Consider the following 22,341-nt stretch of genomic DNA (forward strand, 5'->3'; position numbering starts at 1 on the left):
AGGTTTTCAGTTTCTAAGAAATATGGAATACAGTAGTCTGGCTATTTCTAGGAGAAGAAAGGTCATGTCAATAAGACATTGTTAGTGTTTCTTCTGCCTGAAGTTTTTTCTCAAGAAGATACCAACCAACTCCAAGTAGGAACAAGGGTACCGTGGCTGTTTTCCCATCTCTAACCACAATGGTTTTCCCCTCACAGAACACATTTGAATCTAACAGGCCAGGGCAAAGCAGTGAAAACAAGTACTAAGTTTTACCCAGTCTGGAAATCAAGCCAACATTGCTGTGAATAAGAACACTTTTGGAAAATAATTGAGTGATGCAATAGGGTACAGTTCTAAGAAATAAAACCTGGAATAACAACCCCAGGAAGTTAATTCTAGGAATTTTTTTTTTAAATTGTTGCCTGTGGCTTAAGTACTTTGTTGCCTGATTTCTAGGGACACTGATTCTGAATGCATGTAGCGCAGGGCGAAAAAGAGGGAGCCCCTTACTCATCCAGGAGATGTGAATCAACTGTCCAACATGCCTAAGACACTAGTTCCTGTCCTGGCAGGTACTCAACTTGCCTGGAAGAATGGGTCTACATTTCGGCGCAGGTAAATCTGTGACTGGGGGAAAATCTGCCCTTACTGGGGCCTGAATGGGTAGTGTATCGAGTGTTGGGCTGGCTGGCTAAGGAGCCCTTCTTGGCAGGATGGCTCCCATGGACATGAAAGGCTGTGATGAAAGCCCTCACTGTTCGTTTGTTCATTTCAAAGGCTACAGAGTGCTCAGACATCTCCACGTCCCTGTGACATTTCGAATGACTAACGTAAGATTTAATGTGCCCAACACCCCTCTTAGAGATGACTCCTTTAGAGTAGAGGTGAATGTACTGAAGACAAACCCCGCTATTTGGTACCCTGAGTCACGGAGCAAAAAGCTCCTTTTTAGGAATGTAGAACTAGAAAGAGCCTAAACCCGTGCAAATAGTCTTTCTAAATTTTTGAGTAATCCCTTAAAATAGCATATCAATATACATTCAAATACTAGCACATGGTACTCAACACTTTAAGGACAAAACCCCTTTGGAACAAGATTTAAAGAATACCCAAGTCAGATGGTGGGTTCTTTGGCTAATCTAGACATTCTTAATCTCTGCTTAACTTCAGCCCTGCCGCCCCCTCCCTCTCTCAGGAAACTACTCTCAAATAGTCCTGGGTTTTCCTGGATTTAGTAAAGATAACCTATTGTCCCTCATTAACACTCACTGCAAACCTAGCAGGGAGTGGAGGGAGGTCCTGATGGTGAAGCAGGGTCCTTTCAGCTGCCTTGCTGAATTCTTCATCCCGAAGTGCAGGGCACCCCAAGAGTGGCTTGAATGGCTCCCAGCAGACCTCACCTGGGGGACTGTCCTTCAGATCTGACCCTGAGACCTCCCTTTGCCCAGGCTCCCCTTCCCCTCCCATGAGTCATCACCTATCAAGAAGGCAGCTGCTTAACCTAAAAACCTTGGCTTCCAGTTTCCCACTGCTGCAGGATGTGGCTCTGTTACCAGGACACCCCCATCTAGGGCCTCACCCACACTGCCACTCGTGCCATTTATAGTATAGTAATCAACTTCTCCTTTTACAGTTTGGTTTGTTTACGGAATGATGTCATCTGGGGAAGGAGCTCTTTTTCCTGAGGTCAATACAATACTTGGACAAAAGGCTAATTGCTGGGAATAAGGAGAAGTGTGGGTTCTCTGGGACAAAGACACACGTGCTTCTGGGCACACCTCAACCTAGTTGCCTTCATCTACCAAGTGAAAGTGACAGTAGGGGACAGGACGTTCCCATATCAACTGAGCTTGGGTGGAAACCTCAGAAAATCACCTGATTAAAAGTGAATTTGGCGTCACTTTCCAAATATCCATGCAACTTTTGAGAATGAATTGACAGTGAGTGTGTGGTGGAAAAAATACAGGCTTTGGGGCCATGAAGTGGAATGATATTTTGATGTGACTTTGGGCGAGGCAGTTCTCCTCCCGAGCCTGTTCCTCCACTGGGACAGGGGCATGACCACATCTGCACACAGGGCCATGGTGAAGGTGAATTCTGGCGTGACCGCCACGGAGCCCGGCCTACAGAAGGCCCAGTGGTTACACCCGTGCTTGGGGCTGTTCCCTGTGGCCTCAGAGGCCGGGCTGGGACATCACCTTGTGGTTGTAAAAGTGCCCGTTGATAGAGAACCGATGTCGCCGGATCCTCTGGGCCTCACCAGGGGCGCGGCACCTGGGCCGCCTCTGGATCACACAGGCTGCATCGCTCTTGGTCCGCATAAGCTGTGGGGTCTCCTCGTCCTCCTCCATGGGCTCTGTGGTGAGAAGTAGATGAGGGGGTCAGGCTGGGGTGAGGGTGGTGGTGACAGAACTGCTCCCATGGTGGTCCTGAATGTGGAGAGTGGCTCCCTGTAGCACTGAGCTGAAGCAGACGGCAATGTGACCACTGTCCCTGTGTCGGAGGCTGGGGTCCAGCCTGCGTGATGCCCACTTTGCAGATGGGAAAGGTGACCCCCAGACAGGATAACCTGTGTCACCGTGCCACATGGCCATAAGCCTCTGGGCCTCCGTCTCCAGGGATCCAGAGCAGGACTTTGACAGCCCCAGCCCTGTCCTCTGGGACAAGCCCTTCACTGAGTGCAAGGGGAGAGCGCAGAGAGGACAGACACACAGGTATGCATCCCGGTGTGTGGGGAAGAGGTCCCAGATGCCTGCAAGGCCAGAAGGCAGCCGCACCCTCTGCTGATGTTCTCTCCTTTCTATAAGGGTGCATGTTGCAGGGACTCAGGCAAACGACATCACCTCTGCAAGCCTCTGATTCCTTTTCCCTAGGTGAGGAGTCGATAAGAAAGCCTCTCCCGGGTCGAGGAGGGATTTAGCAGGGGTTGCTGCTGAAGGGAAACAGGCCGTTCTTTGCTACTCCACAAAGCTGATATTCAGAGACGGTGGTCATGAGCCAACCCCTCCCTTCCTTCCCACCCCAGATGAGCAGGACAGGGTCCTGGGCAGCTCGAGGCCCCCCCTGACCTGAGCTGTCTCTGGAACTCTCCTCCCTGGGTCCGGCCTGAGCGCTTGGTTCTTGGGCAGTGACTCTGCCATCCTGAAGAGGTGGCTCCTTTCTGAAAAGAGACAACCGTGGTGCTCAGAGGGCTGTGGGCAGAGAAAAGTAGCTCAGGTCAAAGAGAAGAGGCTGGCTGCCTTTGTGGACAGGACACAGGCAAGAATCAGGGCAGGCAGAGCTGAGGCCAGGATTTCATATTAAGTCAACGTAAAAGATTAAAAGAAAAGCAAAGGATCGCCCCAGTGTCTGCTGGAAGGAGAGGGAGTCTGTCCTGAAGACCCAGTGTACTGTGCTGGGCGCCGCTGCATGGACACAGGGACACACACAGTGCCCGGGTGCTGCTGGGTGCTGGGCTGAGGCAGCTGGCATCTGCGGCCACATGCCGAGGGGGCTCTCTGGGCTGCCCTCAGGCCTGCGGGGGTCGGGCAGCAGCAACCTCGAGGGGGCCAACCTCCAGGCCTCCGAGCAGGGTGGTCTCCAAGCCAGGGTAGCTGGTGGTGGGCTGGGGAAGGAATGGGCGTGATGGGAAGTAGCCACACAGTGAGGAGGAACCTGCAAGGAGCAGACAGAGCATCCAACCCAATGCTGAGAGGCCTCTGCAGGCCCTTGTCTGAGACTGCTCGTGTGTGCACTTTTACCCTCCTTTCTAGGGAGCCCATCCACACTCTAAGCTCTAAGTCTGTGCGGCTCAAATTTGCTATGAGTGACCAGGGATACCTGGGGATGCCCCAGGGCCGTCAATGTGTTAAGGGCTCTCGGAGAAGCAACTTTACTTCAATTTCTGAAGGGGAAAATGTTTTGAATTTCTGACTCTTAGAAGGATTTATTACATGCAGAAGCAGCAAAATGCAGCAGCAAACGTCCCGTCTATGGGGTGGGGTGGGAAGAGGCAAACGTCCACTAAAACGATAAGGCAGGTAGAAAGCCATTTCATCCTGATTGAAACATTCTTCTGATAGTTAAATAAATCTGATATTAAATTCTGATAAATTTATAAAAATAAATTCTGATAGTGGAATAAAAGCAGAGCAGGAGGAGGCTAAAATTGTGTGCGTTTTAAATATAGAACAGCAGATGCTGAGATGCTTAACTTCCAGAGGGTGTTGGAAGCCCCCCACCTAGAGCCCTCTCTCTCTTACGGACAAGGAAAGCTTGAGAAGCACAGCCAGAGGTGAGGGGAGCCTGGAACGTTCTCCAAGAGGGAGTGATTTGGTCGTCATGGAGAAGGACCACCTGGGGGTGAGGCTGCAGGTTGGCAGGTGAGGTCACGGGCTGAGGACGTCACGGGGTGACAGGGATGAGGTTGGGTTATCCTGCCATGCTCCTGCCCCAAATGGGAATGGGGCTAGGCTGAGAGCAACTTCCCCCGCCCCCGACACCCCAAAGGATACTTTCGGGTTGAACGGGTGTCGCGGAGACCACCTGGCCCCGCCCCACCCAGCCTGGCACTCACGGGTGTCCTGGTGCCCAGGAGGCGGGGGAGAGGTGCACGCGCTCTCTGTCATCCTGTATCTGGAGCCGGATGGGCCGCCTCAGTCCCCAGGAGATGTTGAGGAGCCCCTCGATGATCAGAGCTCCTTCTTCCTGTGGGGATCCACACGGGTCAGCCTCTTCCCCCAGAGCAGCCGCGCTCAGGGGTCACTGCCTACCCTCCCCACCCGCCCTCAGGACTCAGCCCCTGCCCACGGGACTCACCGTGCACTCAGGCCTCCCCAGACACGCCCTCTCCTCCCTGGCGTCCTGTCCTCCTTTGGGGGAAGGCGCACGAACTTCTATGTGCTCCAAGGCACGCGGCCCGGGGCCGAGAGGAAGCCTGAGGCGTGCCCTTCCACCGCCCGGGCGCAGGGTCTGGGACAGGGCGGCTGAGTCAGGTGTCCCACAGGAACGCGGCTGCTGTCTGGCAGGCACGTCCACAGAGCGGCAAGGAAACACATTCCAGGGAAGCATGGCTGTGCAGACACCAGTGCAACACAGGGCACCTCTCCACCCACTGCTGCACCTGGGCAGGGGACCCACGTCAGCTGGCCCTACTAGGCATGTGCCGAGTGCACTGGATCCCATGCCCACGAGAGCAGAGGTGGACTAGGACAGTCCCCACACTCTTCCCATAGTGGCCTGAACCCACCCCCAGATTACTGAGCTGCCTTCTTTCCCGAGGGCCAGGCTTGCTTCCCTCACCACCTGGGACATGGACAGTCCCGCGTCCCACCACTGGCACACATGCTCGGAATATCTACAACAGCTCCCAGCCCGCGTCCCTGACCAGCCTTCATTTCCCAAGGTCTGCAGATGGCATGGCCACTCCCCTACCACCAACCCTGAGGTCCTAATCGACAGAGTCGTCCGGAAGCACCCTCAGCCAGCTCCCACTTGCTCCCCTCAGGTCCTTGATTCTATTCCTCTGACCTATTTCCGGCTCCTGTATAAGCGCTACCACCTCCAGGCTCCCTGTGTCCAGCCTCATCACTCCCACATGTGTGCCTGGCCAGGCTGCTTTGTCTGCACCCTCAGAGCACCTGCCAGAAACATTCTCAGCTTCACACTTCCACAGAGTCTAGGTCTTCCCAGCTATGTGCTCCTAATCTGCTTTGATACTGGTCTTTTGGCAATGAACTTAAATCGTCATTCTCCCAAAGCCATCTCAAGCACCATTTTAGATTCACAAATGCCATTTCTTTCTCCTTGCTGACATCAAAAGCCCTGTGAGAAGACGGACCTTGTGGAAAATGTCATATCCCTGGCAGTGCTTACAGAGGTGTCCTGCAGTGTCGATTTCATGGTTAGTTAGTAATAGTTTAAAACACCCTGCCATACACGGAGAAAATATTTCTCGTCTGTTCAAGTTTATCAAAAATACACATAGCTTTCTGAAATGGCCTTGCACTATTTGCTAAAAAAGAAAACAAACAACAACAACAAAAAAAAAACCCAGAGCTATTTTTGATAACCACTGATGCTACACAGGCACAGATATGTAACTAAAGATATGGAACTGTATGTATGTGATATGTAACAGATATGTAACTGTAAAGGAAAGACTAGATTGATCCACTGCAGTTAAAGGTCCCGTGGGGAGGGCTTCCCTGGGGGCGCAGTGGTTGAGAGTCCGCCTGTGGATGCAGGGGACACGGGTTCGTGCCCCGGTCCGGGAAGATCCCACATGCCGCGGAGCGGCTGGGCCCATGAGCCATGGCCGCTGAGCCTGCGCGTCTGGAGCCTGTGCTCCGCAGCGGGAGAGGCCACAACAGTGAGAGGCCCGCGTACCGAAAAAAAAAAAAAAAAAAGGTCCCGTGAGGATAGTAAGAAAACCCAAAGTGGGGTTCAGGGGTTCAGGTCTTTGTTTTCAGACTTAGCCTCACATGCCTCCGTCAGATGTTGACAGGTCGCTGGAGAGAGCCTCTGCCCCACCAGGAACACATCTCGGTGTGTTCATTCATGGACATGTTTATTCATGGACACCAGCCCCATGATGGACTCTGGGTGGAGGAGATGAAGCAGACACAGCCCCAGACCCTTTGATGCTCTGGGGGCACTGCTGGGGCAGGGGCAGCAAGGCTGGACATACTGAGGCCAGACCTCCAAAGTTGCTGTATGAAGGCTCTGGGGACCTTGCCATGAAGAAAGAGGCAGGGGGACTTGCTCTGGGGAAGCGAAGGGCTGAGGCAGAGCTGCTGCCTCTGAGGTCAGGGTTAAGCTATGCTGGGGACCAGCTGGCCTGATGTGACTCAGGCCTGGTGTCCCTGCACAAGCGGCATGGGTGAGCCCAATCTGAGCCCCCTACCACTGCTCTACTGCTCCCCCAGCCTGGCCCCATCAGAATGGAGCGGAGGCCCTGTCAGCCTGCAGCTTTCTCTGACCAAATCAGAGAAGCCCAAAGTAGAGAAGAGGGACCTCCAGGGCAGCCCTCACCACGCAGGTGGGGAAGTAACAGGACGAGAACACAGGTCCCGGGGCCTGGACTTTCTACAAGTTGGGAAATCAACCTGGGCCCACTAATTCTATCCCAGTCAACACTTTCCTCCTCAGTTCAGCCTATTGGCTTATTTGCTAATTGCTAATGAATTCAAAGAGAGCCAGAGAAACAGACAAAGGCTCTACAGAAGCATCCAGATGGACGAGCCATCGAGGTGGGAATTGCTATGTTTAACTGAAATCCTGATCACGGGTTGGCCACATGCCTTGGCCCATGAGAAATACTCTAGCCAGAATGCCTGAACTTGGGACTGCCGGCTCCTCCCACTTGCCTCGGCACCTAGGGTCTGTGCAACAATCAGACTTCCGACCTGAGCTTCTGTCTCAGTGACTTGCTTTCCATCCCCTGCCTGTGGGAACAAGACAGGTACCTTCCAGGTGGGCCCACGGCTAGGTGGATGATGTGGGGTCTGTCTGAGAAGGGCATGGTGCTGGCTCACTACAAGGGCTTTACCGGGGTCACCTGCCTCTCCCTCAGCTGCCTCCTGTGCTGACACACTCACCCCTGGACACTAGCAGTGGCCTCCCAACGCTGGCCAGGTGTTCCTCGGTCTCCCTGTTAGCTGCCCTTTAGCCCGCGCACAGTGGCAAAGTCAATCCTTCAAAGCAGAAACCAGACTCTTGCACCCTTGTTCAAATCCTGCAGTGTCTGTCTATCCCCTTAGGAGGGAAACCCAGTGTCCATGCCAAACCCACTGACTTCTCCCCACCTGGGCCAGTCATGTGGGCCCCTGGCTGTCCCCTGCCCAGCAGACTCTTGCCACAGTGGCTTTGCACATGCTGCCCCTCCACTGGGAACACACGACCCTCTGTTCAGCTCTCTGCTCAGTGTCCCCTCTTAGACAGGACCCTCCTGACCCCTTGACCACAGCGCAGCTGGCCTTTTCTTTGCAGCTGTAATCAGTACCCAACATCACAGCACCCATCCACTGAGTACTTAATTCTTTCCCTCACTAACAGCTAAGCTCTAGGACGCAATGATTCATTCACTGCTTACGTCCTCTGTACCTAGAACAGTCACTGGTGCACAGGCGTACTAATTAGATATCTGGGGAGCAAAGAAACAAACCAGTTATCATTTGAAAGCACCACATCTGGGAAGTAGCAAGACCAGGACCCTGCAGGCTGCCCCTGGTTCCAGAAGAAGGTGGGCACATCCCAACTCCCAGCAGGCCCAGGGAGCCTGGCCTTAGCCGCCTCCAGGCTGAGCCCTGCATCGCTGTGTCTGGCAGGGTCCCTCACAGGTGCAGGCCCAAAGCTCTGAAAGAGCTAGCACCGGGCCAGAGTGTCCTGGGGTTGCAGGGTACGAGTGTAAGGTGTAGTGGGGAACACTTCTAGGCGGAGGTGGCAGACCCTAGGGTTGCTTGTGGGAGCCCAGTGGAGCCCCCTGCCTCTCCCAGTGGCCACCCCACCCCTGCCCTGCAGAGTAAACATTCCCAGAACGTCCCACAGGAGCAAAGCCTTGCTCCAAGCTGGCAGCTGGGCCAGGCCCCGCCCGCCAAGCTGTTTTCCTCTGAGAGCCTTCCTGAGAATTGCTATTTTTGGCCCGTGTGACAGTAACTGATTGCTGGTGGAAAGGTATAAAAGCAGCTGCCAGGCCCCGAGGTTCGCCAGACAGCTCAGGGAGGGTTCCACTCTGGACAGTGGCACATCGTACAGAGGCCGTAGCACATCTTCCTCGTCGTCCTCCTCCCAGCAATCTGAAGCCGGACCCAGGGCTCCAACTGCTGGACCCCGATCCCTCTGCCCTGAGCTTCCTGGGGGCTTTCTGTGGACTTCCTTGCTCATCCAGCTCCCCTGCTACCCCCAGACCTCCTCAGCTACAGGTAAGAGACAGCAACTGCCCTCTGGTTTGAGGTAAAACAAAAAGGCGTTGGGTATCTTTGAAGCAGTTCTCAGCCTGGGACGCGCACAGCCTCACTGTGGGTTAGAGACCAGGATGCAGCTAACTGCTGTAACAACAGCTGTGGAGGGCTTTATATTCATAATGGAATTTCCCATGAGGTGTCATTCCATAAGCTTTTCCCAACGCCCCTGAGAGGTGTATTTTTAACCTCATGTTATGGATGAGTAAGTGGAAGCTTGGAGAGGTGACTTTGCCAAAGGACTCCGGGTCGGGAACTGCTAACTTTGGTTTTAAACCCAGGTTTCCTCTGACTCCAGTCCGTGAGGCGGGGTCCTCTGATTTGTACAGGTTCTTGAACAACAGTAATGACAGAATCTTAAGTAATGTTAGCAGGAAGAGCCCTGGAGTTCGAGCCTGGTCTTGGATCTGCAGACTTTAAACTGCTCTCAGACATGTGATTCACCCAGGCAGCCTCAGGTGGGGAGGGGACACAGGAAGGGTGTCAGGATGGCACACTAGTCCCTCACCCCAGTCCTCTGTCAACCAACAGGTTGCTGCTTCCTTGTGGCCGGCAGCCATGAGGTCCCGGCTTTTGCTTTCCGTAGCCCACCTGCCCACAATTCGGGAGACCCTGGAGGAGATGCTGCCCAGTGGGCCTGGAGAGGATCCCCCCGCCTCCCCTAGCCTGGAAGACTACGTGAAGTCCATCTGTCAGCTGGCGCAGCCCACCTCAGTGCCGGATGAGGCTGCAGCCAGGGTCCGACCCAGTAGACCCCACCGGCCAGCCCGTTCCCGTGAGAAGAGCTGCACCACTGGGTCCCTACAGGACATCACCACCTGCTTCAGTGGCCAGCAGCCCACACTGCCCGGGGCCAGCACTGTGGACCCTCTGGACTGGCTCTTTGGGGAGTCTCAGGAAAATCGGCCAAGTGGGAGGGACATGCCAAGGAGGACTGGATCCTCTGCTGACCCCTGGGCTTCATGCAGACAGACGGACAGTGGCAAGGCCCGGGGGGCCCCCAGAGGGAGGCTGAGTGATGTCAGGGCTCCAGGGCACTCTCTGCTGAGACTGCAGAGGGACTGGCACCAGTGCTCCCAGGCTTCTGGGCAACCTAGCCAGGATGCAGTTTCCCCAACAAGCCCCCGTCCCAGCAGCATCCTTAGAACTCTCTATTTGCACCTTCCCGTGATCCATGAACTCTGACCCCTCCCCAATAAAGACTTCTGCAAATAACATACAGGTCTGCATCACCTCTCCACCCTCTCCCTCCCCCCACAGCAGGTGGGCACCGCCCCTGGCAGGTCTCTGGGAGGGAACAGAGCCTCTGCAGAGAGGCTTCCTGCTTTGGCAACTCATAGTGAGACCCCTGCTCCAAATAAGAGCCTATCTCACATGATGTGGCAATCGATACGCATCCCGTCTGCACTGCTCCTAACTGGCTGATCACCTTGGGCAAGTTATTTTAACATCTCTTCCTTGGTTTTCTCATGAGTAAAATGGGGGTAATTAATGGGACCTGCCTCCTAGGTTGTGCTGATGAGTAAATGGGCTAAAACGCGCACACATCCTGGGGCGCAGGTTACAAGCCCACACGTGGAGTAGCTGTTGTTTACGTGGCTGCCTCACAGGTGGGGAAATGAGTAGGTTGGGGGAGAGGAGAAGCAAAGGCCTCAGCCCCAGTGGTTTCAGAGCCAGGCCCTGGGCACTCTCAAGTCAGGCCCGTGGCTCCCCACACCGCTGCTCCCCCCAAGAGGCCCATGAGCAAACAGGGGGTCTCGGCAAATGCACCTGCTGTGTTTCGGGGGACTTGTCACTGGGCCACCCGCGGGTACCTCAGTGGCTCCACCTCACAGGTCCTGTTGTGTCGTGGGGAGCGTTTTCCCCACGCTGACGGCCAAGACAGAACCTGCACCAGCTAAGCCTGCAGGGCACCAAACGACTGGACCAGGTAGCCCTGACCCCACCCATCCCCACCCTTACCTGCCTCCACCCAGGGGCCACTTATCCGTGGGGCAAAGTGCAGGGTGTTGTCCAGGTGCCCTGCTCTCGGGCAAGTTCAGGGGCCAGGGCCTCACTCCACATGTCCATGGGTCCCCCACAGCCCTGGGTCCCTACATCCTGGCAAATCCCAGTTCCCAGGGGCATCTGGCAAGCAAGAGGTGAGGGTGAGGGATAGGGGAGGGGGCAGATTGCTTTCCTCAGGGAGACAGGTGAGGCATCAGAGAACTCAAAGAGACAGGCTTAAGACCTATTGCCCTGTTCTCTTGGGCCAAGCCAGAGCTGGCTGCCCTGGTCAGCGTGGGAGGGACAGAGGAGAGGAGGAGGATGGAGCTGGGGCCATGGGCAAGCTCATGGCCAGGTTCAGCTTCCCCCACCTCCTTGCCCTGTGGACTAGCAAACTACTTTGCCTTCCTTTTCTCTCTCTCCCTCCCTCCCTCCACCCCTCCCTTCCCCCCCTTTTCCTTTCTTTCTTTCTTTCTTTCTTTCTGACTTTAAAATATTTTAAAAATTGCTTTGGACATTTACAATATTTATCTGTCCTCTTTTTTTTTTTTTTTTTGCGGTACGTGGGCCTCTCACTGTTGTGGCCTCTCCTGTTGCGGAGCACAGGCTCCGGACGTGCAGGCTCAGCGGCCATGGTTCACGGGCCCCGCCGCTCCGCAGCACGTGGGATCTTCCCAGACCGGGGCACGAACCCGTGTCCCCTGCATCGGCAGGCGGACTCTCAACCACTGCGCCACCAGGGAAGCCCTGACCTCTTTTATGTGTTTTGTGGGGAGGCAAAATGTAAACCATGAATTTAAAAGAAAAAGTTTCAGACAAGCAGCTTACTTAGTTTCCTGATCTGTAAAATGGGGACAGCAACGCCTGTCCTTCATACCCTACAGTGGTTGGGGAAACGGTACAAATGAACTTGGAGATGGAGTTATAAGCAGTGTATACAATTTTCCAACTGTCACAACCGCTGTGTCTCTGGTTGACTCAAACCTCTGGATCCCTGACTTTCTCCAGCAAATATGTGCGGGGCAGGCTTTGGCCAGAACGTCCTAAGGAGGTGGTGAGGAGAGCTGACCTGCTGAGCGGGTGCCTGGCTGGTGACTGGACGGGTCAGGCTTACTGCGCCAGCCTCATAGCAAAGCGGTGTGAAACTAGGATGACGCTGGCTAATCCCCCCAAGCTCAGAAATCACACTGCTGCATTTGGGGAGATCAGATAGGGCCAACGAGATTCCTGGGCTCTGGGCTCTTCTGCTAATACCCCCGACGTAAAAGAAGCTAATGGCACCTTCAGAAGGTGCCAATAAAAAAAAAAGATGAATAAAGGGCTGGGGGAAGGGGCTTCTGGCAGTGTCCCAAGCTCTCGAGGACAGAACAGCCGAACAGAAAGTCCTCGTGGTGGGGCCCTATGGAGCAGTCTCATTCTCCTCCCACCCACCACTGAGACAGGGAAGGGACACAAATGCCCCTCCCGCCTGGAGAGACAGACTGGAAAGCACTCAGGAACCCCCAGGGAATACATCCACGGGCCTAGCACTCACCAGGAACCGGTGGTCTGTCTGTCAACCCTGTCATTCCTGCCTTCAGGCCTTAGAAGAAGAGGGATCATTATAAGAGGAAAGGGGACCCCTGGCGGAGGGAAGGTCCTTCTCTTTCTTGCACTCGTGCCGGGGGCCAGGGGCTGAGGTCCTACACTGGGTGTAGTGTGCGCTCATGCCACCAGGGGGAGCTTTGAGCCTACTCAGAGCTGAGCGCGGGGCGGGGTGGGAGGCTGGCTTTGGCAGCGGCCACACACCACACACCAGGACACCAGGGCCCTACTGCCTCCAGCTCACACAGTCAGCAGTGATATATTTGCCCACTGGCATTTCCGGGGTGGTCCATTATTCTCTAGAGGCACCAACCAGCCTGGTTAAAATGCTTTGCTCTCTTCAAAAGGCACAATTGCTCCCAGTTGATCACACTTTTCATTGTAAAACAAGCAAAATGATCCCAAAGGCAAGGTTTACAATGAAGGACGCTACTGCTTCGGCCTCCTGAGCGGGAATCCTTTGTTCCTAGTTCTGTAGAAGCTGGGGGAAAGTTCACAGGGAAATGCCTGCCCCAGGGTGTGGCCCCTGCCAGTGACACATTTCATCTCTCTGAGTTCTGTGGGCCCCAGATGAGACAGTGGACAAGAAAGTGCCCCAAACTGTAGCAGCCAGGCTGAGGCAGGCCCAGAGACAACAAGTTGGGTGGGGGGGGGGGGGTCTCTTGCAGAGCCCCTTGCGGCGCTGGGAGGGCATACCCGAGGCTGAGCTCCCCACGCTTAGCTTGGGGATCGAGCTTGGGGGGCAGGGGTGACAAACTGCTTTCCGAGTCCCTGAGTCCTGGTGAGTCATACTCAGTCAAGAGCTCCACAGACCTCCAGAGCTTAATGCTGGCGATGGTGTCGCTGTATTATACACTTCTCTGCTCAGACCTTGGAGCCACGCCAGAGTCTCTGACTTCCTTCAGGGTCATCTTGGGCCAGAGACTCTAAGAGTCTCAGTTTCTTTGTTTGGAAAATGGCCACTCCTCCCTCACAAAGCTCTTTTACTACAATAAATACAACAGAGGCAAAGCTCCTCTTGTCTGCCCTGCCCTCAGCGTCTGCAGTGCCGGGAGAGCCCAGTCTCTGGGTGGCCCAGCAGCAAGATCTAGGAACTATGAGTCTCTGAGGCCCAGAAGGTCCCAGGTCAGCAACCTGAGGAACTGCAGAGCCCCGGACGCTGGGTGGTGGGTGAGTCACCCAGAGACGTGGTGCCCCAGGACCCAGTCACGCATTTCAGCATTAGAATTCCCGACTCCCAAGCCGGTAGCCTGTCTCTATGGTGGCGGCCACCTCCCAAAGACACGCACTCCCTCAGGCCGGCAAACCTTGGCTGTTAAAGCTACAGAAGGTTCCTGAAAGGTACTTTCCGGCTCCCATGAGATGAGGTCAGACCCTCACACCTTCTTTAGGGTTGGGAATATGAAAATCCCTGCCTGTGGGATGTTAAGTTCCCGCCTTTGGGGCCAGCAGGAGCAGCTCTTCCCCAATGCAGGGTCCTATACTCCTCCATGTGGACTGTCCCATCACACAAACAGGTCTGGGGCTTCCCTGTCCCTCTCCCCACTCAGCTGTTCCTACAGAGGGGATTGTCTTGGGGAATCCCGAGAGCCAAGATCAAGCTCTTAGACTGGCTGTTCTCAGACTTGGCCTTCTTCAGAATCCCCTGGAGGACTTGTCAAAACACAGCTGGGAGGGTGAAGAGTTTCTGATTCAGCAGGCCTGCGGGAAGGAGGGTGATAAGAATTTGCAGTTCTAACCAGTTCCCCGGTGATGCAGAAGCTGCTGGTGTGGGGACCACATGTCGAGAACCATCATGATCTTAGAGCAATCCCTGGATGGCCCAGAGCTGAGGAACAGGGTCCAGTCAGAAGACCCCACCTCATGCCTTCAGCACAAGAACTGAAGTGGGCCCAACTCCTCACTTAGCAGCACAGATCAAAACTGCCCAGAACGCTGGGGCTCAGGACTCATCCCAACTTGCTCCAGGCCTGCATCTGCTGGTTAGTTATCTAATACCTATGCACAGGTACCGCCCCATGCCTAGCCGAGGGGATGCAGGACTAGTAGGGCACTTGGCCCAGGTCTAGGGGCTTATCACTCAAGTAAGAAAAGAGACAGCGAAAGCAGAGATAGCAGGATGCTAGGATCAGAGCCCTGCGGGCAGCAGTACGGAGCTGGGCCAGGGCGGGCTGCTGAGACGGGCGTCAGAGGCTGCTCTGCAGAGGAGTGCGAGCACAGAAGCATGCAGAAATTCTGAGGGGTGGGGAACAAGTTGTCAGGGCTGGTCCCAAGGCCCCACGCAGGGTGGGTGGGTCAAGGGGAGGCAGAGTGTGAGGTCTGTGTCATTCCAGGTTGTCACAGGCAGCCTAGCACTGCCTGAGCCAGGAGCTAGCAGCCTCCCTCCCGTCCAGGCTCCTGAACTGTGTGACACTGGCCTGGCCTGGCTGATGGAGGTCACCTCCCTGACACTGACTGGCGATCCCCCTGCTGCCCAGAGCTGCCTGCACCTCGGGGCTCACCCTCTGTTCTAGTAATTACAGAAGGGGATGTGTGGTTGTTTGAAGAACTAATGGAAGCGAGATTAGTGAGCAGAGTGGCTTCCGCCTGCATGAGGTCTCTGTGGGTTCCCGGGGCTTGAACCGTCCGTTCCCATGTTCAACAACAGAAGGGGAACTCAGAGGCCACTGGCCCTTGCCAGACACTGATGGGCTAGAGAAAATTCCAAGAGTCAACCCGATCTCAACCGTGGAAACCTCCCAAAATAAAGCCTAATCACGATCACGATAAGACACCCCATTTTGGCTTTTCAAATGCCCCTGTATCCCGACCAGGGCTCCCATGTGAAAGATCTGGAAGTTCTAGATGGTGGGTGGCAAAACCAGGCCTTCACCTGATCTGCCCGGTGAGCAGCTCCCCGAGCCTGGGCCCTGCTGGCCACTCCCTGGAGTCCAGCTGGTGCCCACGTGCTTGTATTTGGCTTGTTTTGTTTAGGCCACACAGTGCTTCGAGGTTTGGGAATTCCACATGAAATTCCAGATACCTAGCTTCCTTTGAAAAATCAGGAAGGGTCTGGGTGTACCAAGCCCACATCCCTGCACAGCTGCCCTGGGTTTGATCTGACCCATGCTCTCCAGTGTCCTCCACTCCCCACACCCACTCTGCCTCTCATGTGCGGACCTTCCTGGCCCTGTAAGCATCTTCTGGGGAGCTCTCCTCTATCGCAAGGCTTTCCTCTGGGTTGACAAGCACAGAGACGCTGCTTTCACTCCTGCATTGCCCCGTGAACTTGGGCAAGCCAGGGCCTTGTGCTGAGCTCCTCATCTGTGCTGGGATGAGCGGATGAAGCGCTGGACTGTGCAGTCTCAAAGATTTCAGACTCCAATGTCCTGGCCTTCACGAAGACAAAAGTCCCAGGTGGAAGGAGAAGGCCCTCAAGGGGATTTCCATCAGCTCTGCATTCTCATGGGGATGGTCCGACCCTCAGTACCCCTTGCAGGGATCTCAAAGGAGATAACCTGGTCCCCAACTCAGGGGATGGGTGACCTTACAATTTATTATCCAAACTGGACACTCAGAGTGAAGGAAATGGTCTTTATAATTACCCTTGATTAACAGGTATAAAGCAGCACTATTCTTGGCAAGCCAGGATAAATGGTGACCCTATGAAAAAGAAGAGAAATGGGCCTTACCTCTCTGTGTCTCAGCTGAAAGCTTCTGCCCTCATGGTAGCAGTTGTAGGTTTTCAGCAGGCTTAAGAGCTCCGACCTAAAAAAGGTAAAGACACACATATGCTCTTGGAATGTCGTGGGGCCTTGGATAAGGCATTTGGCTTCACTGGGCTCAGTTTCCTCATTTGTAAAATGGGCATAGTGTACATGTTTTGCCAACAACATATAATCCATTGAGAGACTAGACTTTGCCATCAGACACACACCCTTTGGTCTTCTAAGGAGTTTCGCAGATCAGCGCTCCTGGAAAGCCCGGGGTGGGGCTGCGAAGGAAGCAAAACTCACAGAGGGGCCCAGGTAAAGACTCACAGAGGGGTCCACGCTATTGTACTTCTAGGGTGTTTGCACAATTTCACTATTATAGATAAGAGTTCCTGACAACCTCCCTGTACCTTACTTCTGAGTCACCTTCTCAGAATAAGTCACTTGGGCTTGGATAATCGGCATTTTAAAGGCTTGCTTTTTCTCCCCATATTTCTTCGTACAAGGGTCTGGGGTGGCTGCTATGAAGGTACCACCAGGGTGCCTCTTCCCCATCCTGACTTCCTGGGCGTGTGATCAAGGGATGAAGGTGACAGCCCCTGAGAGTAAGATCCTGAAGGCCCTAGGACGGCTACTCTGTCCAAATGCTGTCTCCCCAGGATAAAGGGAAAGCCACAGCTTGTGCCTTGGCTGAGGTGTGGCAGAGAGAAAATGAGGACAGTTCCCTGTACCCAAGCTGGGCTCTGCAGGGCAATGCAGTCCAATAGACATGCAATGCAAGCCACACACATCATTTTAAATCTTCTAGTAGCTATACTACCAAGGAAAATAAAACAGGGGAAATTAGTTTTAATAACACATTTTATTGAATCCAGTGTATCTAAAATATTATCATGTCAACGTGAAATCTATGTAAAAATTATTAATGAGATTCTGCTCATTATTTTATTTCGTAAGAAATGTTCGCTAGCTGGAGCATCTTTTATATTCACTACATCTCTCCAGCCACAGGTCCCGTGCTCGGCAGCCACATGTAGCTGGTGGCTCCCCTACTGGACAGAGATGCTCTTGAACCTCTCAGGTAATGCTTTCACCCACGCTCTGGTGCTCTGTTGGGCAGCCCTGTGTGATGTGGGGTGATGGTAACTGACAAGGGAACCCATTTACAACTTAATGGCATTAACAACGCAGGATTCAATACTGCATGTTCACTGTGCTTATAAGTGTGCAAACGCTGAATATAAAGTTGTTAGGATACGTACATGTATAACATATCTAAATCATGTATGGTTGTTATTATGACTTTTTTCAAAATGATATTTAATATTGTTACATTGTTCTTATTATCGGATTTAAATAAGGAAAATGATGGTGCGGGAGTACCGTCTGTTTTCTCAGGGTCTTTAGTAGGAGGACCCCAGCGGGCAGGTCCTCAGCAAAAGCTAGTCCATTTCAAGGAGGCTTGCTTTGTCTTCAGAATGGCAGATAGGAGCTACCCAAATTTAGAAAATACTTGGACTCAGGACTTGAAAAGCAAGATAAAATGAAAAAATACACTTTTCTTTAGTTCAGCAATGAACTTGGAAAAGTATCCCAAACAGTTTTTTTATGATGAGACCAGGAGTCTCATCATAAACAAAATAAAATAAAATAAGCTGAGAAAAATATACCTTTTTCAATAAAAACTCAAAACTAGTTTTGAGGGTTTTTTCTTTTCCTGAATTGTTTAATGCAATAAGATGTTAGTATTGCTCTAGTTTTTATATAAATTAAACGCCATCTCTGCAGGTTCACAGCAGGCACTGTCACGCTTTCCTGCTTTTGTCTGCCCAGGGAGGCGGGGGTCAGACTCATGCCTTGATCCTTGATCTCCAAAGCACTTCAAAAAGAAGTGCTCTCATCACTGTCCCTGGGGCAGGCACATCACTGTGTCTACAAAAAGTGCCCAGAATTCCTCCACCCACAGGCTGCCCATGGCAGGGGAGTGGCCACGGGGGAAAGGCAGGCATGGAGACCCCTCTTTGCTCACAATGGCTTACTTCAGAATGGACTTGCTGTCGCTGATGGGCACGTGAGAACTGGATGGACAATCTTCCTTCATCTTCTGCTGTTGTCTGCAGACTCGGAAGTTACCTGCTGGTAGACAAAGGAGGGCCCACAGACACCTAAGCTAGGAGGAGTGATGGCCAGTGTGGCGCCGGAGCCTTGGTGCAGAGGCTGGAGCTTCTGCCTCACCTCCCACCTCCCCACCCTCTCACGTCCCCACGCCCCAACCCCTACCTCACTCCCACCCCACCCCCGCCCCCAGGTACAGGGCCAGACGTAGAGGACTTCATGGGACCCCACACCCACACGTGTCAGCCCTGGCAGGGCAAGGTCAGAACCGCCCTGTCAGCCCCCTTCCCAAAACCTCTTCCTGATCCCCAGGAATCAAATCACTCTCCTCGATATTTCAGATTATATGCTTCTTTTTCTTGATGGACACCCTGAATGATGGTTTCTACCTTGATTGCTCCCTCAAACCTCTAAGTCACCCCTGGCCTTTCTCCTCCGTTTCCACGGAGCCTGAGGTGGTCCCCCCATCACTGCCTTTGGAGTCAACACACCTGGACCAGCTCTCCTAGTGACGGGCTAATTGGTACCATGTTCACTACATGCTGGGGACTGTTGAGCATGTTCTATGAATTCTCTTGTTTATTCCTTACAACACCATTATGAGGTAAACACCATCCTACTCCCATTTCACGGATGAGAAAACAGGGACAGAACTTAAGTACTTGGCCCAAGATTCCCAGTGAGTAAATGGCAAAGTCACCAAACACAAGCATCTAGATTCCAGATGCTGGTCTCTTAGCCCCTTCTCTATACTGAAATCGGACAGTGACTTAAACCCCCAGACCCTTCATTTTCTCATCTGTACAATGGAGTAACCTCTATCCTATAGGATTGTTCGTGGACTCACCCACGAAACTGTCTCTATCTCTTCTCATTCACAACCTGGAAAAGTTTGTGGAGCTTCCCCAGCCCTCCTGGGTTTCTTTCACAAAGGGTAAATCCACTAGAGCTTTCTCTATCCTGTTGGCATCCTCCGTATAGATTCTTCTCTCTGTCTCTGCATTATTCTGGCCAAGCACTCTCTTATCAAGACCCACTATGTGTCGGGCACTGAGCCACAGCTTCACACACATGCATACTCTAACCTTGACCCTGCCTCTGCCCCCGCTTCTCCCAAGTTGCAGCCAGGAATCTGAGGGGTTTAGTTACCTTGGGAGGTGGCACCGACAGGGCACACAGTGTGTCTTTCACACCATGGAGCTTGCTTGGCTCCTTCACAAAAAACCCCAACATCTGTTCACACAAACCTGGCTCAATCGCGTCTTCCTGACCTGTGTGTGTGCCAGTGCTACTGGGGGTGGGCGGGAGGTGGTCAAGGTCAGGTCCAACTGCTGTGTTATCGGTGACCTCAGAGCAGAGCCTGTCGCGGCAGAGGGGCGCTGACTCTGACAAGCCCAGCACACTCTTCCCTGCTGGCTTGATCCACCCACAAACAAGATGTGCCAGCCTTCTTGTGGCCACACCAGCCCTGAATGAGCATTTGACTCTGGAGGCAGGGGACACACGGCTGGCGTAGAGAAGGCGGATGGTTTGAGAGAGGTGGACTTCCCAGTGACATCAGAATCATCCCCTAAATTCCTCCCCTCTGCCTGAGTCTACAGTGAGGCAAACTGTGGCCTGCAGAGAGGGTAGGCCCCCAGCTGTGGCCAGCAGCCAGCCCTACCTCTGTAGGGCACAGGGCATTGGCACCGTGGGGGCCTGGAGCTGGGGACTCCCAGCTGCCTTCTTCTTGGCCTATTTCAAAATAGGGTTTCGGTTCCTCAGCACCTCATATACCCTGTGGAAAAAGTGATCTGCCTGGGTCCTTCCTCAAATGCTTCCAATGCAGAAGCTGGCTTCAGCTCAGGGCAAGGCTGGGTTTCTCCGTCAACACCGTTTCTGTGGGTCCATGACACAACTGTCTTGCTTTAAGCAAGCTCATAATGGGAAGGGCTGGATTTACCCAGAAATAACAAGAGATGGTTTTTTCTCTTGCCTTCCTCTGTAGCCAGCTTCTCTTCCACTCCCCCCACTTCCTGCTCTGAGCTCCACAGTTCCCCTAATGGGTTCTATGCTTTTTCTCCCCTTTGGGCTTGTACAGCCATTCTCCGCTCAGAACCCAGCGTCGTCCTCGTCCTGTACCCTAAACCGTCGCTCTCCAGGAAGCCCGTGCCGGAGCAGACCCCTTCTGCAGCAGTAGCAGCAACAGTTCCTCTCTGGCCTAGTTCCTGCTCTCGGCTCTCCCCTGCAGGGCCGGCCTCTTGTTTGGACTCTCCCAGGACAGGAGGAGGGTGGTGTGGCTGGGATGTTGCTTTTCTGCCTCACCACTTGTTTCCAGCACGGAGTGCAAGCCTGGGACGCTGCAGGAGGTCCGCAAATGGCTGTTAAATCATTGGACGAATACAGAAAGCCTCGTGGGGTCCCCCAAAGTCAACTTTCCAGAGTTGTGCACACACAGCTGGAATAAATCATGCAAAAGTCTCCAGGGGCCGGGGAAGTGACTCAGCTGAGGGACACTGGTCAGGGCACTTGGGGACACATTCCTCTTCCAGAGGGGCACATCTTCTGGTGTTTCACGAGAAGCCAGACATCTGGATTTTTATGGGCTACATTTTACTGTTTAAAGTTGGGTGACTGTGGTAGAGACAATTACTGCCCCTGGAATGATCACATGATGGCTCCCGTTCCCCCGCCCCCTGCAGCTATGGGGCCACGTGACTAGCTCTGCAAACAGAAGTGTTGTTGTCACTCCCAGGCCAGTGCATCTGAGCCAATGCATGACCCTGCGGCTCTCCTGTTCCCTGTCGTGGTGACCCAGAAAGCCACATGTCCCAGTAAGTACAGCTTCCTGATGGTCAGCCTGGGTCCCAGAGTGCTTCTGTGGGTGCCTCTGCCAATCCACAACGAATATGGACTGGGAAAGAGAAAGAAACCTCTGCTGTGTTTCAGGGATTTGTTACTGCAGCATAACCTAGGCTATCCTGACTAATTCGGTAAATAATAAAGTTAAAATGAATATATATATGTATGTATATGTGTCTGTGTGTGTGTGTGTGTGTGTACGTGTGTGTGTGTATAACTGCTGACACATGACATGACTCCATTTATGAACACTGTATTTCTCCCAAAGCGTGTGGGGAATATGCCCATTTTGCTCTATTTAGTAGGGACACTTACAAGTGGAATTCTCTATATCAAGCAGTGATTAGTTATTAATAGAAGATGCTTCTTAAAGTGCTTTGGGCTGGGAGCTGCTAAAGACCCGTGTAGCTTCAGTTGCATGCTTTTTCCTCTCTGGGCCTTGATTTTCCCATCTATACAATGAGAATATCCATCTCCAATGAGTTAGAAATTTTCTCAACTGTAGAACTCTTTGTCCAAATGTAACAGCTATGCAAATCAGATTAAAGGGGCTGCTCTGGTTGAAGGTGAGGTGCGTGGCGGGGAGCCCCATCTGCGGCTTTGCCTAGGGCTTTTGATAATACTGTGCTGAGTAACACAGGAGAGGCTCCCTGCAATGGCCTTCTGGAAGGCTTTGCCCTCAAGAGCCTGCTTATTTAAAGGACACGACCAACGAGCCGAGTGTCTCCAGCTGGAGCTGGGTGACATCGGCTGGGGGAGAAAGCTCAGAGGAAATCAGGAGGAAAGTGCAGAAGCGTCCTGGATTGCAGAGAGCAAAGTGAAAGGAGAAGGTGGCTTCTAGGGTAAACAGCTTATGTGGCAGGGACAGAGAATGGGGTACACCATCCCAGGTGAGGGAAGGAGATAAGTGAACAAGGTTGGGGGGAGGCAACGAACTGAGGGTTCTTTCAAATTGCCGGGCGGGGTCTGAGCCTTATTGGGGGGGGGGAGAGCTTTGCTCTGTAGAAAAACAATCTCTTCTTTGAGAGAACACATACTGCTGTGGCCTCTGACATCCATCATGTGCGTGGCCCGAAGCCAGTCTCATGGTCTCTGGTTCTCACATGTCCCATCCCCCCCACCCCAACTCGGCAACACCTCCATCTCCTTGTGTTCCAGACCTGAGCTCTGGGGTCACTCTCAGAATTCCTCTCCCAATGCCA

General features: G+C 53.3%; 2 protein-coding genes across 6 annotated transcripts in view; one reads left to right on the forward strand and one right to left on the reverse strand.

The window, feature by feature from the left end:
• The window catches only part of RASSF4 (Ras association domain family member 4), a 34,189-nt gene that overhangs the window by 6,642 nt on the left and 5,206 nt on the right, over positions 1-22,341 (reverse strand). For 2 of the 5 annotated variants that reach the window (XM_032608135.1, XM_032608138.1), the window contains exons 2-6: positions 18,223-18,316; positions 16,163-16,238; positions 4,538-4,668; positions 3,051-3,142; positions 2,181-2,338 (exon numbers count right to left, since the gene is read on the reverse strand). In XM_032608135.1, the coding sequence (XP_032464026.1) occupies positions 2,181-2,338; positions 3,051-3,142; positions 4,538-4,668; positions 16,163-16,238; positions 18,223-18,284 (519 nt within the window). In that variant the 5' untranslated portion in view covers positions 18,285-18,316. Of the gene's footprint in view, positions 1-2,180; positions 2,339-3,050; positions 3,143-4,537; positions 4,669-4,779; positions 6,172-16,162; positions 16,239-18,222; positions 18,320-22,341 lie in introns of those variants that run through there. The other 3 variants (XM_032608136.1, XM_032608134.1, XM_032608133.1) reach the window with 3 other exon arrangements.
• Positions 6,297-10,136, forward strand: DEPP1 (DEPP1 autophagy regulator). Its single transcript, XM_032608139.1, has 2 exons — positions 6,297-8,882; positions 9,453-10,136. The coding sequence occupies exon 2, from the start codon at positions 9,480-9,482 to the stop codon at positions 10,104-10,106; it is 627 nt and encodes a 208-aa protein (XP_032464030.1). The 5' UTR covers positions 6,297-8,882; positions 9,453-9,479; the 3' UTR covers positions 10,107-10,136.

The sequence above is a fragment of the Phocoena sinus genome, chromosome 16 (assembly GCF_008692025.1).
Source record: "Phocoena sinus isolate mPhoSin1 chromosome 16, mPhoSin1.pri, whole genome shotgun sequence".
NCBI lineage: Eukaryota > Metazoa > Chordata > Mammalia > Artiodactyla > Phocoenidae > Phocoena > Phocoena sinus.

What these genes read in the sequence shown, in the direction of transcription:
- DEPP1 (XM_032608139.1), top strand. Translation starts at nt 9,480, where the DNA reads ATGAGGTCCCGGCTTTTGCTTTCCGTAGCCCACCTGCCCACAATTCGG.